Source organism: Brachyistius frenatus, unplaced genomic scaffold (genome assembly GCF_029030835.1).
Source record: "Brachyistius frenatus isolate BFR_SWC_R1_liver_20210118 unplaced genomic scaffold, ASM2903083v1 Contig_148, whole genome shotgun sequence".
Lineage (NCBI taxonomy): Eukaryota > Metazoa > Chordata > Actinopteri > Embiotocidae > Brachyistius > Brachyistius frenatus.
In genome coordinates, this window is record NW_027210747.1 from 199,582 (window position 1) to 217,007 (window position 17,426).

Genomic DNA, 17,426 nt, shown 5'->3' on the forward strand with positions numbered 1-17,426 from the left:
TTTTTTGTCTGCGAGAATTATTTTTACAAACGCACTTTTTCAAACGGTCCCACTGAGCTCCAGACTTCAGCTGCTCCACCTGGGCCTGGTTTATCTGCCAGAGCTCCTCAGCCTGGCTGTAACGGAGCCGCAGGTTGCCTTAGACGGTGGCCATTTTCTGCATCATGGCGCCGAAGTGTGCTCTGTGTCCGTGCCATGTTTGTCGTCTTCTCCCTCATGGCTGCCACCTCAATGATCACGGTGCAGGTGTCGGGTTGACAGACTGCCAGGCGGGTCCTGGTCCCCGGGTAGCTGTAATTCCCAGCAGGCTGCTGGAAAGGAACATATGCTCCATCTCCAACACTTGTCCCCATGAAACCTGCATGTTGTGTGTTAAATATACTTTCAGCAGCTGTTGTGTAACATTTTTACATTTTGAGAGTGTATGATAACATCATCTGTGGGCAAGGTTACTGCCTGAAGGTGGAAGGTACACAATGACATGCCCGCTCTTTCAGACTCTGGATAAAGTGGTGATGGAGATGAGTACCTGTGATGAGCCCCGCCCACCCAATGGCCCGTCTCCCATAGCAACTGCATCAGGACAAAGGTGAGCTTTCCTTATCTGATGTTTCTTTTTTTTAATGACTTTTAAGGCTCGACGCTGGAAAACAGCGATCTTGTTTGTTGAATCTATATTCAATTTGAAGTTTTTAGTGGTTTTATAGGGGGAGTGTTGCTGAACTGTTACTTGTCCAAACAATTGAACTCCCTGGAGGTTCCTTTGTTTCCAATCTTGATGCTACGCTAGTGTATTTCCCAAAATGATGAACTTGAAGGCTACTGTTAAAACCGAAGTACAGAGATGAGATTTGTTTGTAATTCACATCCGCACCTGGCTCACAGCGCAGACTAGTAATAATGTATTGCGCTCAGCTGTTGCTAAGCACTTCTTATCACCCCGTTTACCTCCCCGCCCACCTGCTTGTCTCATTTACAGTGAATATGGCTTTGCCGAGAAGGTGGTGGAGGGGATTTCCCTATCCATCAACTCTATCGTCATCAGGATCAGTGCCAAGGCCTTCAACGCCTCATTCGAGCTCTCCCAGCTGCAGGTGTACAGCGTCAACACCAGCTGGAGCATCAGCGACCTGCGATTCACTCGGATCCAGGACCCTCAGAGGGGGGAGGTCGGTATCGGGAGGTTCTTTTAAGTGAACGAGGGTCACGTTGAGTATGAACTTCACACAATTCACCGCCGTCTCTGTCGTTCAGATCCTGACGTTTAAGGAGATCAGCTGGCAGATGATCCGCATCGAGGCCGACGCTATCCAGAGTGTCGAGTGCGAGATGTTGAGCGCCCCCATCCGCCTCATCACCAACCAGTCCAAGATCCGAGTCACTCTGAAGAGACGGGTTAGACGCGCGCGCACACACACACACACACACACACACACACACACACACACACACACACACACACACACACACACACACACACACACACCCTTTAAATAGCTCAATTTATGACATCTGATGGACGGGGCGTAAAACCTACACTGCTCCAAGCAGCCTCCTCTTTTCCACCGTGAACAATGATCCCTCAGTGTGGCCTCACAGGCTGCAGGGCCAGCAGCACTGCTTCATCAAACAGCCAGTGTTTATTTCAACAAAAATGAGGACTAATGTGTTGGAGATTTGATACAATATCGTGTAAAGTTTACAAAGGGCTTTTTGAGTGGGTTGTTGGAAAAGTAATTAGTCACCAAAAAGAGAAAATGCTGAATAAGGCATTTTTTATAATTGGACGAAAATGTTCATTCTCACAAAAATGCTGTCTGTGCAGTTTCAGTTTAGATCGTAAGACATTGTATTTGTTTGTGCTTTACCCGATAAAAAATAAATAAATAATTTGCAGTGTGTGCTACCAGTGTTGGATTGTTCAGTGAATTGATGTAGTTAAAAATGAAGACCTCGTCTACCTGGTGCAGATCAAGGACTGTAACGTGGTGGCCTCCAAGCTGATCCTGGTCCTGGACGACCTGCTGTGGGTGCTGACCGACTCCCAGCTCAAAGCTATGGTGCAGTATGCAAAGTCCCTCAGCGAGGCCATGGAGAAGTCGGCACAGCAGAGGAAGAGCATGGCTACAGAAGATCAGGTACACGTGTACAGTGACTTCATCCACATGCAGGCGACGAATTTCTTTCCCAATCTTTATAAATGTTCATTTCTGTTCCTTTTTCTGGCTCCCTTCCTTTTTCCTTTTTTTTTTGGTTTACCCACCCCTCCCCTCCCTGTTCATGCCCTGAGTCCACCCTGTCTGGATGTGCCATGCTCTGATAGTTTGTCCTTGTCCTAATGAAAATCATGTCTGCCCCTCTTTGTATCGCTCACCTGCTGCCATATGGTGTCTGTCTGCCTACACCGTCGCTGTCTGTCACGGTAGCTTTCAGCTGGTGTCCTATTTTCTTTCCAAACACAAACACAAAATGTACAGACATTTATTACCCACGCAAGTTCACACCTAGCCACGTCCCAGCAGACATACTGTTCAGAGGTCCGTTTTCTGTAATGTGGCCTGAGGTGCCATCTGGTGGAAGCATCGGGTACTGCGCAGACTTAACCGTTAAACCCGATCGACTTCCTGGCATTCTGCTCATTCAAGAAAAACCCTCATCTGTGACGATATTACGGAGGCCAAATGCAGCGACAAGAGCTCAATCACTGGTATAAACAACACCTGAGCATCAACACCAAAACCTTCATCTGTGTTCAGCAGGTGTCGTCGGCGCCCCCCACAGCGCAGCAGGTGCGCACCCAGCAGGCGTCCACTGCCGCTGACCAGAGTGCAAGCATGGCCAAGCTGTTCAGCGCCTACGATGTGTGCGAGACGTCCCACCACCTCCAGATCACACACCTCGACCTGCACATCTGCGATGACATCCATGTTAAGGACAAAGGTAGCGCGCACGCACACTTGCACTCTACAGAAGATTGTCTTTTTTTTTTTTCTTTTCTGATTGTCCTTCAAACCACAGAGATGACGACACCAAGTTGTTTTAGTTTGAAATATTTTGCTGAAAAATGTCTTGTGTTTAATTTTTTGTTCCTGCTGTGCAGTCAGCAACAAAAGGATATCAGGTGGCGCCATGCAGCTCTCCTTCAGCTCCATCACGCTGGACTACTACCCGTTCCACAGAGCAGGTACCAATCCAGCAGTTTGAATCAATACTATCTCACCATAAAGTCACCGCATACCAATGTAACCTTCTCCACAACCAACCCGCAGCATACTTACAGCTGTGGAGTACCTTTTTACAAACACTGTAAACTCATTACGACCACTGCGGAAATGAGCCACAGGTTTCGGTGCTGTAGTCTCACACCAAGTAGCTTTAGTTCGCTTCAGCTTCCAGGGAATGCAGATTAGTTTTTGATGGGATGACCGTCTTTGTGTCGCGGTCCCAACATGTTGCTGGTCTTGTCTTCTATCTCCCGGTTCTCCATCTTCCATCTTCAACACTTTCTGCAAGGAACCATTTTTTTTCTTCTTGTTCTATTTTTGGTTCCATGTTTATTCCAATTCACCAAAATTGAATGTAGTCATTAAAAGGAGCGTCCATTCATTAAAATGAAAATATAATATAGAATACTAAAATTACATATTGATCAACAGAGAGAGCAATAAAATAAAGTATAGCTAACAGATGTAAGCAGAATCTTAATCAGTTAACATAACATAAAATAAAAAAAAGAAGATGAATGTAAAACTACGTGTACTTGTGATACTCATCTCCTCAGGTGACAGCTGTGCCCACTGGATGCACTACAGCGATGCCACTAAAGCCAGAGAGGGCTGGGCGAGGAGCCTGCTCGATGAGTTCAAGTCCAACGTGGAGATGTTAAAGGTTGCAGCTCGAGACCAGCAAGGCCCGAGCCCGGCGCACAGTTCCCCGCAGCACGGTAAACACGCGCACACGCACACACACACACACGCCCGCACGTGATTAGATGTCACTGAACTTGTTCTGGGTGCGCGTTTTTTTTCCGTCGCGCACCCACGGCACATCATCCCTGTGGGTCTTTCTGTCCTCCAGTGTCCCTTAGGGACGATGTGTATGGGCCGCTAGGAAGTCAGGCGAGAGCGGGAGGAGGAGAAGTAGGGCTTAGGGAGGCAGATGGAGGACTCCTAGAGCGGAACCCGCACACACAGCCTCCGGCCCAGTGCTGCTGGTGCCTAGAGCCAGGTACCGCGGTGTGTGTGCGCACGGCTTGGTGCGGTGATACGCACCTTTTTTTTTTTTTTTTTTTTTTTTGTTGGGCACAGAGGTTTCTCGTTGAAGAACTGAGTGGTTTTGCCTCCCCTCTTTGTTGTCCTTTCCTTCCTCTCTCTGCGCCCTTACACGTCTCGTTGTTTCTCTCCAGGGAAGATAAACACGTGCTCCAGCGCTACCTTCAGTCCTCCTCCCCCTCTAGCACCCAAGACGCAGCTCATGTCCAGCTCGGTTGTTCTCAGGATCGCCGACTTCAGCATCTACCAGGTCGCTACGTTGCACCCTCACCGGCTTATAAAAACGGTCACATATCTAATCACTGCGTACGTTTTCTCAACCAGCCCTGACTTCCTGTGTCTTTTTCTAATTTATTTCTTCAGGTGTCAACAGCAGACCAGCGTCGCTCCAGCCCCAAGGCCATGATCTCCTGCAATAAGAAGTCCTTGTACCTTCCCCCGGAGATGCCGGCCATCCACGTCGAGTTCACAGAATACTACTTTCCGGATGGAAAAGACTACCCTAGTGAGACTTTTGTGCCACATTTTTTTTTTGTCTTGCTACTCATTTCCGAAACGTTCATCTTTATGAGTGGGTCACGAACTACTAACGAACACCAGACGCACTGTTTTGACAGAGATGCAGTCGTTCATTCAATTGTGGGGAAGTCATTGACTCCTGCGTGGCTGGGAGAACATTGATTTTCTGAATTACGCCCGTTACTCTGAATGAGGGATTACGCAATTAATTCATCTATGGATTTCTCACACATTCACTCCATTAGGAAACACTATAAAAATAGTTTTTCTTTTCTGACTAATGAATGTGGAGCCAAGACGGGAATATATTGCAGATAAAAAAAAAGAAAAAAAAGTAGAACAGATAGAAAGGTTTTTTTTTGCTCGCCTGGCCTTCTCTTTAATCTCTGATGTCGCCTTCCTTCTCTCTTCATGTGCTTAAGGATGATGTAACGTGATATCTCTTCCACCTGTCCCCTTTCCTGCCGTTCCTGCAGTCCCGTGTCCCAACCTGTACGCCCAGCTCAATGCCCTGCAGCTGGTCCTGGATCCCCGCAGCCTGGTGTGGATCAACCTCTTTGCCCTCGACCTCAGGCAGAGTCTGGAGCAGTTCATGGAGATCTACAAGCTCAGCGACTCGCAGAAACCTGACGAGCATGTCGACGTCAAGCTCGACGGCCTCATGCTGAAGGTACACGCAGGCACGTGGCCTGTTTCCAGGTGTGAAGAATGGAAGGTGTTTTCTGGTACTCATTCCTATGTCTTGGTTTCTACTTTCCATTAGCTGGTGGTCCCCACTGATCGGGACGCCTCCTCCCCCCCCGACCTGCCTCGCTCCGTCTCGGTGCAGACTTCAGAAATGGTGGCGACTAACACCCGGCAGCCCGCCAGCTGCACCCGCTCCCACCTCGAGGCCCTGCTGCAGGCCTTTGAAAAGGAGCCCTTCTTCTCTTCCTCTTTCTCCTCTTTCCCTCGCAGCTCCTCCTCCGAACCCATCCTCCATCCCGTCTTCCAGCACCACGCTCACGAACAAGACACCAAGTTGCACGACATCTACCGGGGCCTGGTGGTTCCCACGCTGAGCACAGATTCCCTCAAGATGCCCGCCGCCACGGACTTCTGGGCGCTGCACTTTGCCCAGTTCTGGGTGGACTACGAAGGCACCCGCGGGGGCAAAGGGCGGCCGCAGCCCTTCGTGGACTCCTTCCCGCTCACGGTGTGGGCGTGTCAGCCGGCGAAGCTCGTCCAGCTTCAGGAGAGGCTGAGAGGGGCTGCGGGGTCAGGACTGTCCAGGAGCACGTCGGGGGAGGCCGTCGCGCGTTTGCAGAGGAAACGATTATTAAAGGAGTATTACAGCACCGAAGGAGCACCGGCGCCATCTCACTGCGACGATGCAACGCTGCCGCCCAGCAACGGACTCCATAAACTGCTCTCTCTGGACAGTCTGCCCTCCTCATCCCCTCCGTTGTCATCATCAAGTAAAGATGCAGATGTGCATGTGTTGGTGCACGTGCAGAAGCATTTAAGCGCTCAGGTATTTTTTTTTTTTTTTTTTCAGCGTGTTTTTCACAACTGCGCAAAAGGTTGTTCATAGAAACTTGGCTGCATTAGTCTTTGAGTCGTTAATGTGTGAATTCTGGACCATTTGCTGTTTTTTTTGTTGTTTTTTTTTTCCAAACTTAATATTGTTCCATATGGAATATCTTAAAATCATGAATGAAAAAAAAATCAATACCTTTTTGATTCACATGGGAAACTTGGATTGCAACAATATATAATCAGACACCAAAGCAAATGCATTCATTAGTAGAACAGATTTAAAAAAAGAACATCACAGTTTGAACGACATTTAATTTAGAACGTTTAAATAAGCAACGTTGAATAAAAACGACTTGCACTGAGTAACACTAGTAAATAGAAACTAGTGTAAAATAAGACGGTAGGACTCGATTTCGGTAACTACGAGGTGCAAAGATTTTCCAAAGTTTTTTTTCTTTCTTTTATATCACTCATTATCAATCAATAATTCTTCACGGTATGTTTTCATAACGCCTTTGGTCTGTGTGTGTTTAGGTGAGCCACCGGCAGTATGTGTTTCTGATGCAACTGCAGCGCAGCATCAAAGCCCTGCAGCAGACGCTTCAGCAGGATGTGGAGGATATGGGCTCCAAGAGAGACCGTAAGGATTCCTCCCACCACCCCGCGGACCACCAGCCCTTCACCGCCTGCCTGGGCCTGCTGCTCAAGAGCGCGGAGGTGTCCCTGCTCCTGAAGCCCGTCTCCCAGCCCGAGGGCTCGAGATCCCCTCTGGGGTCGGAGCTCTCGCCCTCCGAGAGCCGAGGAACCCTGGAGCCCGGGAGCGAGGCGGGAGAGGGGGCGGAGAAGGGCAACGACGGGTCGGGCTCGGAAGGAGGAGCGGCCAAGCGGTCTTGCACCGTAGACCAGCTTTTGTGCGGCGAGGGCTCCGAGGGCCCCGCCCCCCTCGTCCCCACCTCCTCCACGGCAAATCACAGAGCCTCAGTGGAGGAGAGGACTCCAGCTAATAACACGGGCAGGGGGGATTCAGATGAAGGGGGCGAGGGGGGGGATGGGTTGGCTGCAGGTGATGAAACGGGAGCTGCGAGTGACCCGCTGTCCGACTGGAGCGACAAAGACAAGGCCGCAGCTGCAAAGATGCCTCAGTCAATATCCAGGTATTCTGTTTGTCTCCCAAGTGCTCTTAATTTTGACCACAGCCACATTAATATGGAATTACGTCAAAGCTGTGGTGTTAACGGTCTATTCATGTGAATCAATAATCAGTTTTAGTACAATATTGTGAATTTACAGGAGGAGTGATCAGGCTTACAGGACAGAGAGACACGCAATAGATAATATGTGCAGTAACTCGCTAGTCAGGGCTGTGCACAGGATATTTAATAGGGCTGCAACTAAAGATGATTTTTATTATTGATTAATCTGCTGATTGTTTTATGAATTAATCTGTAATATTGTAACAATTTCATGCTGAAAAGGAGGGAAACTGGCAATAATGTCCAAGCTAATGTTGTAAAATTACTTGATTTATCCAACCAATGATAATACCATGTATTACAAAAAAATAGCATCAAATCCTCATAATTTGTGAAGCTAAAAGCAGCATTTATTTTGAAGCCAAAAAACCCCAAATATACTCTGATAAACTTTCTGTCGAACGACTAAACTTCATCTCTGAAGCTCTAGAATTTGCTGCTTTTAGCACCTTTCAGATCAGCTTACTCTCTGCTAATTAGTCCTGAAATAATCAGCTGAAGAATATATTTTGCCGAGAGAAAATCAATTGATGCGTTTTTTTTTTTTTTTCTTCTCTTTTGACCCCCTTCATTTTATATCACGGTCAATTTTAGTTGTGTCCCTATTGGACTGTCATCTTGGACTATTAATCAATGATTCAAATCATTTTTAGTTCAAATATTTCCAAAGATCATGTCATAAATAGCACTTTTTTGCTGACTAGAATTCATTATTGCGCCCGGGACCCTTTAGACCAAACGATAAACACTTTATTGAAAATATGCCCGATATGATATGATTCACACAGTTCTCAGATTAATGAACTGACCCAGACAGCATCTTTCAGAATCCCCTCTGTGCTCTACTGTCATTAACCTACATGAGCTAATTTAATGTCTATTCCTGAACACAAGAGCTGTGTGTCGAGCTCCCTCATGAGTGTTTGTCAGTTTGAACGTTCAGTCTTCTCACGTCATGTGTCTCTCGCATTATGAATGTTGTCCGGCCTCAAGCTGCCGCGTCTCTTTACATCGTCTTGTCTGTCATCAGTTAATGTGTTTGTCATTTCTCCTTCACTTCCTTTTCTGCCTCTTGACCATCGCTTTGACCCATGCGAGGTGTGTGTGTGTGTGTGTGTGTGTGTGTGTGTGTTTTCTCTCTACCAAGGAAAGGAAGTTTGTCTGTGGTTTCTGATCTCCTCAGCTCCTCAAACTCCAGCAGATCCACCTCCCTTTATTCCATGTCCAACATGTAAGGCACTGGATCTGTGACTCGCTGTACTAATCAGTGTGTGTGTGCTGTATGTGCGAGTGTGTCCTTGTTCTTGTGATCTTTGGTTGAATACAAATCAGTGTAAATATGTGAATCCCCTGTGGGCATGCATCTGCATGTGTGCATGGCACCCCGGTCTTCGTCCTCGTGTTCTGTCCGTATGTTTTAAATGAATCCTTTATTCTGCCTTGTGTTCGCTGGCTTTTTGGAGCCACTTTGATTTTGTCTCGTGATTTTTCTTGAGCTCCTTTCTGGCACTGGGGAGGGTCACAGTCTTGGTTCTTACACGACCTTAAACAAAGGAATGAAGCCATATTTAATTCATGGCTCTTCCACTGAGCTCCGTTGGAGCGCTGTGGTCTCGGCTGAGTGTCGGCACTCGTATCAAATGTGATGTAATAGATTCACCGGACCTCTTTGTCGCTGTCAATCAATTTATCACAAACTATTGTTTACAATTAAGGGCAAGCATGGACAGTGTTGTCTAAGCAGAATATTATTTCCACGTTTTCTGCTTCACAGATACTTATTAATGTGACCCACCTCCTTGTGTGTGTTTGTGTGTGTGTGTTTGTTTGTTTGTTTGTTTGTTGTAGTGGTCGTTTGATGCGGGACCGCTCCCAGTCCAGTTTCTCCGTGTCCTACAAACACATGAAGAAGAGCCCGTCCCTGCAGTCTCTGGACAACATCTCCATCGACAGCTACCTGATGGAGGACGGAGACAACTACAGCCTGCTGGAGAGAGGTGGAGCAAACACACACACACACACGCACACACACACACGCACACACACACACACACACACACACACACACACACACACACACACACACACACACACACACACACACACACACACACACACACACACACACACGCTCACACACGCTCACACACAGTATTAATCATAATCAACCAGGATGGACTAACTGAAAAGTATTTTTGTAGCCTAAGGTAATCTTCACTATAGATTTACTTGCAGGCACCTGTTTAGACCAGAAGGTGGCAGCGTTGTGCTGGTTTCTCCACAAACACGCCTCGTTCGAATAAAGTATGCAGTGAAAAAGCCAAATGGCTTCTAAAAGGAGGAAATGCGTACTTGTTTGTGAGAGTCACGTTTGTATGTCTTTATGCGGCGTCCAGACGATGTGTCCATCTCGGGCTTCAAGGATGCCATCAGCGAGCAGAGCGCCACAGAGAGCGCACCCGAGGCCGTGACTGGTCAGGAGGCGGAGGGAGGCGTGTCGCCCGACACCGTCAGCGCAACGTCCCAGAGCATCGACGAGCCCACCAAGGACATAGTAAGACACCAAAACATTAGCCTAGAAATGCATTCATCTACTGTGCTGCTTCATGGGAACAAGAACACACACCGAAAGCACTGAATGAAAACCAAAACATACAGTATACGCGTCAGAAACCCGGCTGACTTTTCATCACGTATCGACTATAATTTCCCGCCTCCTTGCGCGTTTCCTTTCCCACCAGGTGTCGGTTCTGGTGTTGAAGGTGCAGTCGGTGTGTGTGGGCATGGAGGTGGTGGGCGAGAGCACGGCCGTGGCTCTGGAGGTGGGCCAGGTCACACCCAGCCAGCTGGGCAACGTCAGCCTCAGGCAGTACCTCAGCAACCGCAGCCTGGGTAAGAAGTGCAGGTCTACATGCATATTTTATTTCTCTCTCTCTCGAGGCTGAGCATGACACGTAAAGCTTTGAATATGATGCGTTTGTAACTTACCTTTTTTTTTTTTTCTTTTTTTGCACGAGTTATAGTTTGGAGTTCATTGTGTATTAAATTTCACGGTTGCAATGTGTAGTACCTAACATTGCCTGTTATTCCAGGTTTACACCAAACTTCCATATGAATATTGTCAAATTAATATATGATGATGCGTCATAATACCAACGTATTTAGTGAAACATATTGGGAAAAATGCTGAGTCAAGAAAAAGCCAGTCATACGTTACTTATTATGGCGAGATTGTTGATTAAATCAAACAAGCGAACCAAAACACAGAGTGGAAGAAGGCTGCATGTTTTTTTCTGACATTAAAGTTCAAGGACCAGTGTGCAGGATTTAGGGGGATCTATTGGCAGAAATGAAGTCTAATATATGGAATATAATATTCATAATTATGGTTTTTTTATTTTTATTGTTGTGTAATCACCTGAAAGTAAGAATCATTTTGTTTTCAGTACCTAAGAATGAACACTTAATATCTGCATAGGGAGCGGGGTCCTCTTCCACGGAGCCCGTCGTGTTTTTACAGTAGCCCAGAAGGGACAAACCAAACACGGGCTCCAGAGACGACCTTTCACATGTTTCGCAAGTTTCTCAGCCACATACCTTGCATACCTGGAAGGAAAGGAGTGATGAGAAAGGTGTTCAGGTGATTGCAAGCCTGCAACCTCACCACTCGATGTCACTAAATCCTTCACACTGATCCTGTAAAGCTTTAAAGATGAAAGTGAAGGGAGATTTGTCAACATTTATGCACATGTCGCATGAGCGAGAGAGAGGAAACACACGTGATTAAAAAAAAAAAAAAAAAAAAAAGTCCCAGAACGGACTTGAAGCTGAGTTTGGTGAGTTTAAAACCACCAGGATGCTTCATGAAGACACGCCCCCTAGCAGACAGATGGAGGACAGCTTCAGGACATTTCGTGCTCAACAGACAGCAACACGAGCGGGAAGCTGGAAGACAGAGAAAAGAACTTTACTATTCAAGTCATTTTGATGCAAAAACAATACCAAACATTTAATGGTTCCAGTTTTGGTGTCTCCCCAATTTGAGCATTAATTACTTATCTTGGTCTGACATTGTAGAAATTGTATTCATTTGGAGGGTTTTAGAGTCTCTTGGACAAAATATGACATTTCGTGGCGTCATGTTCAGCTCGAGAATCAACCTATTCATTATCTGGGAAAGTAATTGGCAAATTAATCCATCACGAAAATAACTGTTATTTTTGAATTCCCCTAGTTTTCTGGTTAGCCGTTATTCCTTGTGTACAGGCACGCGCACATTTACACACTAACGCAGCCACCACCTCCTTTTCTTTTTACTGACCTCCCGTACCTCCCCACAGGTATGGTGTGTTCAGTACCAATACCTGCTCAAAGCAGCCAAGGTAACTGCTGTGTGTTAATTCACCATCTGCAAGCTTAACATGCATGCTCGCCTCCGCGCGTCTATGTCCACCCGTGTGCGTGTGCAGAGTTTGTGAGTTCCTTCCAGTTTGTCAGATCTCATTTCCAGACTCAGGACTTCGCTCGACGGCATGCACTGCAGACGCACTCAGAGACAGCGTGTTGCATCGCATGAAGTGCTCATTATTCTGCAGCAGGCGGGTTAATGTGATACTAAGATCTCTCTCTCTCCTCTGTGTGTGTGTGTGTGTGTGTGTGTGTGTGTGTGTGTGTGTGTGTGTGTGTGTGTGTGTGTGTGTGTGTGTGTGTGTGTGTGTGTGTGTGTGTGTGTGTGTAAATTTGACAGTAATGGAGTGAGTGGTCCCATTATTTGCAACATTAGGCCAGCAACCTTTAAACGTGCCAGATTCAAATGAACTGCTACTTGTGTGAAGACAGTTTTAACCCCTTAATCTTCCCACTCTGTCCTCTGCCTAATTTTCTTCCTCTCTCTCTCTCTCTCTCTCTCTCTCTCTCGCCTCTTCCTCCTCTTCCTCCTCCTCCTCCTCCCCCCGTTTCTCCTTCCTCATCTCTCCACTGCAGCAGACTTTGCAGTTTCAGTCCAGTGATTCAGGCAATGAGAGAAACGCCAGCTTTACCCCTCGCCACCTCTTCCTCCTATCTCACAAGAGCAATCCTGCCGCCTCCTCCTCCTCCTCCACCTCTCTCTTCTCTCCGTTTTCCTCCTCCTTTTCCTCCTCAGTCTTCCCTCCAGCTCCTACTCCGTCTTCCTTCTAATCCTCCGTCATTCACCCGTGCCTCCCCACCTTTCCTCTCCGTCAGTGTCTCTCCCTCTCCAGGCCATCTTTTCTCTCCCCTCCCTTGTCTTATCACAGTCGTTCAGTCTCTCTCCTCCCTCCCTCCCTCCCTCTCTCCCTCCTTACCCGCTCCCGTCTTTTCTTCTTTCCCTCTCTCTCTCTCTGTTTGCTGTTTGCTTCGACCCTCGCTGCTCAGGATTGAGAGAATATGTCATTTTATCTGAGGAAAGCTGACAGCAGTGTGTGTGTGTGAGAGAGAGAGAGAGAGAGAGAGAGAGAATGTATAGTGCGTCCTCTGAGTGTTTTTGCGTCTTGAAATTGCTCTGTGGTATTAACCCTCTCCTGACCTTCCTTCAGAGAGCATATTAAAGGGAAGTGACGCACTTCTCACTGTCGTAATAAAAAGATGTATTTCTTACGTGGCCATTTTCATGCCTTGCTGAGTGTTTCTATTTGCAACTCGTGGTCTCTCTCTCTCTCTCTTTCTCTCTCTCTCTCACTCCCATTTACAAACTTGTAGCTGTGATTGTGTGCTTGCCAAGTGAATGTGTCCTTCCGTGTGATGAAGAAGCTGTAAAACGAGAGATTTAATAACCTGCTGTCTCTCCACCCTGACTTTTATCACTTCATGTTTGCCTTCTTTCTCTCTCTTCACTGTTCTCGCCTCCTTTACTTCTGTTCTCGATAAACCGGAATCCTCTCATCATACTTTGCGGCACTCGGTGTCAAACACGGGTCGTTCAGGGGTGAAACGCTTTTTCTATATTGGTACCAAATCTCTCGGAGCTCCGTTTTGGCGAGCGTCTTCGTCACGAAAAGCAGAAAAAGTAAATTAAATGGTAAAAAAAACTTGACTTTGAATCCTCTGTACCTGAGGTAGGAGTTTCCACCGAGTCCTCAGAAATAATTAAACATCGCTGCTGTGAAGAGTCTGTCGGACTAAACAAAATCTCCCTCAGCCCACCTTTTTTTTTTTTCGTTTTCTTAATTCCTTCCCGCTTCTCTCTTCCCAGCATACTTACACAGCTTTTACTTCCTCCCACTGCTCTTACTGATATTCCCTCTTTTCAGTCATCCCACCTCTTACTTCAAGCTTGTTTAAACCTGACATCAAAATGCACCTTTTACTCAGAGTGAGCAAATTTACTTAAAAATCAATCTGTAAACGCACTCGGCATGACCTCCAGTTGTTTTTTTGTTTTTTGGACACATTTTGGGAAGTAAGGAATCTCCCCGAGCGGCTCGAGCATCTTTTAAGCGGTCGTGTTGTGATGAAATGTGACGTGTGAAGAGAGTCAGTTCAGGAGAGGGAGACTGAATTAATTAGACTTCATTCATTTTTGCCAACTAACAGCAGCGAAGCAATCAGCTAATCATCCCGGATCACGTTTGATTAGCTCATTAGATTATTAGATGTACGCGGCCTCCAGTGCAGATGAGTCACCGTTCATGTTTTCATGTTGAGAAAAGAGGAAAAAAAAAATAAAAAATAGAAACACCGAGATGTTTTGATACCAGCGTACACATAGATCATATTTTGACTTATATTTCATAGATACCAAACGGACTGACACCAGATCTTTGAGGCCAGTGTCGATATAAATGTTTACTAGTTTTTAAAAAAAAAAACTTGATTTCTTTCCTTTTTTTCTTTTTTTTTTTCTATTGTGAAAAACCGGGATATTTTATAGATATATAGATATTTTCTGAATTGCAGTTTCTTGTTACTATTCCTCCGGCGTATACACAGTGCCCGTACTCCTGCTGCAACAAGCAGCTCATTTCTAATTTCACCGTCTTAAATACACAGTTTCAGCCAAACAGCGGTCTGAAAGGTAAACGGGTCAGATGTTGGGGTGGACACGGAGGTCGGGACGCTTACTGTCAGATTCGAGAAGTTCTTATTTCACGTTTGGGTGTGTTTTAATGTCAGGTGCGTTTCAGCTGAGCCGTCTCGCTCCACACCGAAGCCGACGTTTTTCCGCCGCTAACGGCCGCCTCCGTCTCCTCCGTCTCCTCCCTCCCACAGCCGGCGGTGACAACAGCTCGGCGTCCGTCCGGGGCCCCCACCGTCCGGAGGTGCGGGCTTGCCTGGAGAGCGGGCCCTGCGCCGCCGCCCACTCCCCGCTGGCCGAACGCAACGGCTTCCTGCAGCTGCAGCTCCAGGGATACCGAGCCAGCTTCTTGATGTCCACGCTGCGCAACCTCGCCCACTTCCTGGAGGACGACTCGGCGCCGCAGGTGCTGCCCATGGAGATCAGCGTCAGGGACACGCACGTCAACTTAAAGGTTGGTGTTTGGTTCGGCGCCGGGGTCGCGTTCCCCGCATTCACGGTTGGGAGGTTTGTGTTTTTAGCCCGAGGTTGTTGTTGCAGAGAACGCTACCTGCGACGTTTCCAGCTGCAGTAATGGAACCTATAACTCACCGTTACAGAAGCTGCCGCAGAGTCAAATATTTGGAATCTTTTCCTAATTGGAATTTGGATTCCAGCTGAAAGTTTAATGACATAGAAAAGGCCGTTCTGCTTCCTCTCTTGGGTTCCTTCACGGGTGAGCGGACTTGCTGTGGAAACCCGAATGTGCGTAATTTCTCTCTCTTTCTGTCGCCGCCGCACACACACACACACACACACACACACACACGCACACGCACGCGCTTCAAATGTAACACTACGTCGTCCCAACAACATGCGCCGTCTCTCCCGCAGGATGACGGCCCCCGTGACAACCCCTCTGACTCCGAACCCTCGCCCATCACCCTCCACGTGGACAGCCTCGTCATACACCGGAGAGACGACGGCTCCTTCTCTATAGGAGGTGACAAACCAGCGCACATCTTACACCTGCCAGATATTTCCCACCTTCACTCCTGCGCTGATTCACTGCAGTTATATAAGACGGTCCTGTCGAATGCTTTTTAAAGTCCACACGTGGTACATCCACACATCCAGAACTCCCTCCCGTTGTCTTCTTACTCCTCCTCCTCCTCCTCCTCCTCGTCCTCCTCCTCGCAGTGGACGGAGCGGCCGATGCCAAACCCAAGGAAGCGGGTTCGTTGATTGACAGCTGTCTGAACCCGGTCCCTGAGACGGCGGGCAGCATCTGCAGCGTGCCGAAGGCTACGCAGACCCAAGCCCGGCCCAGCAGCCCCCCTCCTTCTACCAGGGAAACGGTGAGACACACACACACACACACACACACACACACACACACACACACGCACACGCACACACACGCACACGCCGCAGCAGTAGAAAATATAATTTCCCACCCACCACATCTACAAATCTGAAGATTTCACTGAAATGAACGCGGCCACGTACTTCTGCTCGTCTTCTCGTCTCTTCCTCCTGCAGTGCAAACGGTGAACAAGAAGATCCTTTATTTCCGATTGATCGTTCTGCAGGCCGATACAAAAACACGGAGCGCCAGATTTTGGTTTCGTGCAGCTATTCCAGTTCTCTGTTTGGCTTCTGTCATTTACAGTGGGAGTGAAATTTATCAATTTATTCAAACTTCGAAGTATTCCGTTTTTGAATCGGGGAAAATGAAGGCGTACAGTTACATAAGGCTTTATAAGTTAAAATATAGATCATCATACATTCCCAATTCCCATTCTAATACCAATGACTTTTATAAATATGATTTATAACTTTTTTTTATCACATGCAGCTCAGGTCTGTTTAGAAAAAGGCCACAACTACTACTTGTTGGTCCGTGTTAAAAAGAAACGCTCAGTCTTGGTAAGAGATGGGAACTGTGAATGAGATTTCTTTTCACTACTTTTCATCGTAGTGTTGAAGATTAATCGAGAAAGTAATAGTCTAATTTATCAATAAGGAACATTATTGTCAGTTGAAGCCGTCAAGAAAAATGTCAAAAATAGGTTGTTTTGTAGTGTTTGAGCAAACCAATGCCGTATACCTCTTTAAGACGAGCCTCCTTTTCACGTTTAAAGGTTTGGATCACGGTCCAGAACGGTCACACGGCAGTTTTTTTTTAATTTACTGTGAAAGTTTATTGCTGACCTCAGACATGTGAGCTTAACAAAAGCAATTCCTCGCTCCGGACGCTATTTCTGGTCATTCTCTGCGGCTTTCAGCCCCACCTCATGGCCTTCACCGGCGGGTGGACTTCGCTAAGTTACTGTGGGATATGTGTGAACTCCACCAGCTGTGCAGGTTCTCAATGCAGCCGCGCTGACTCCTCCCTGCGGTCTCCCGTCGTCGTTTGCTTCCAGATGCTGATGGAGGAGAACGAATGTCTGAAGGTGGAGCTGTCCAGGGCCAAGATGGCGCTGGCCGAGGCTCAGATGGAGAAGGACTCGCTGCTTCACCGCATGAAGAACCTCAAAGTCAACACCAGCTAGACCCGGCTCTCTCTCTCTCTCTCTCTCTCTCTGTCTCTGTCTCTCTGTCTCTCCGTGTCTCCTCACCACCCCCGTCAGTCATTCAGGCCTCACAGGTCGGCGGTGACGAGCACGGACACCGAGGGACAGCGGCGAGCGGCGGGTCAGCGAAAAATAATGAACACCGAGTAAAAAGAAAAGAGGAATTTTCTTACTGCAACGGCTCCGTTTACACATAATCTGCTGCGTGAGCCGCATCATGACTTCAACATAAAGCAACGACGAGTCTGTGAGAAGACTCGGCGTTTTCATCGGTCTT

General features: G+C 47.3%; 1 protein-coding gene across 5 annotated transcripts in view; it reads left to right on the forward strand.

Moving 5' to 3' along the window:
• The window catches only part of bltp3b (bridge-like lipid transfer protein family member 3B), a 29,817-nt gene extending 12,391 nt beyond the window's left edge, over nucleotides 1-17,426 (forward strand). Inside the window, exons 4-24 of one of the 5 annotated variants that reach the window (XM_069715822.1) lie at nucleotides 498-589; nucleotides 980-1,169; nucleotides 1,255-1,395; nucleotides 1,971-2,138; nucleotides 2,757-2,940; nucleotides 3,101-3,184; nucleotides 3,782-3,943; nucleotides 4,406-4,521; nucleotides 4,635-4,776; nucleotides 5,267-5,460; nucleotides 5,554-6,303; nucleotides 6,843-7,462; nucleotides 8,709-8,792; nucleotides 9,410-9,558; nucleotides 9,958-10,115; nucleotides 10,303-10,453; nucleotides 11,902-11,943; nucleotides 14,789-15,048; nucleotides 15,468-15,576; nucleotides 15,774-15,931; nucleotides 17,000-17,426. In XM_069715822.1, coding sequence (XP_069571923.1) covers nucleotides 498-589; nucleotides 980-1,169; nucleotides 1,255-1,395; nucleotides 1,971-2,138; nucleotides 2,757-2,940; nucleotides 3,101-3,184; nucleotides 3,782-3,943; nucleotides 4,406-4,521; nucleotides 4,635-4,776; nucleotides 5,267-5,460; nucleotides 5,554-6,303; nucleotides 6,843-7,462; nucleotides 8,709-8,792; nucleotides 9,410-9,558; nucleotides 9,958-10,115; nucleotides 10,303-10,453; nucleotides 11,902-11,943; nucleotides 14,789-15,048; nucleotides 15,468-15,576; nucleotides 15,774-15,931; nucleotides 17,000-17,128 — 4,083 coding nt within the window. In that variant the 3' untranslated portion in view covers nucleotides 17,129-17,426. The other 4 variants (XM_069715823.1, XM_069715824.1, XM_069715825.1 and 1 more) reach the window with 4 other exon arrangements.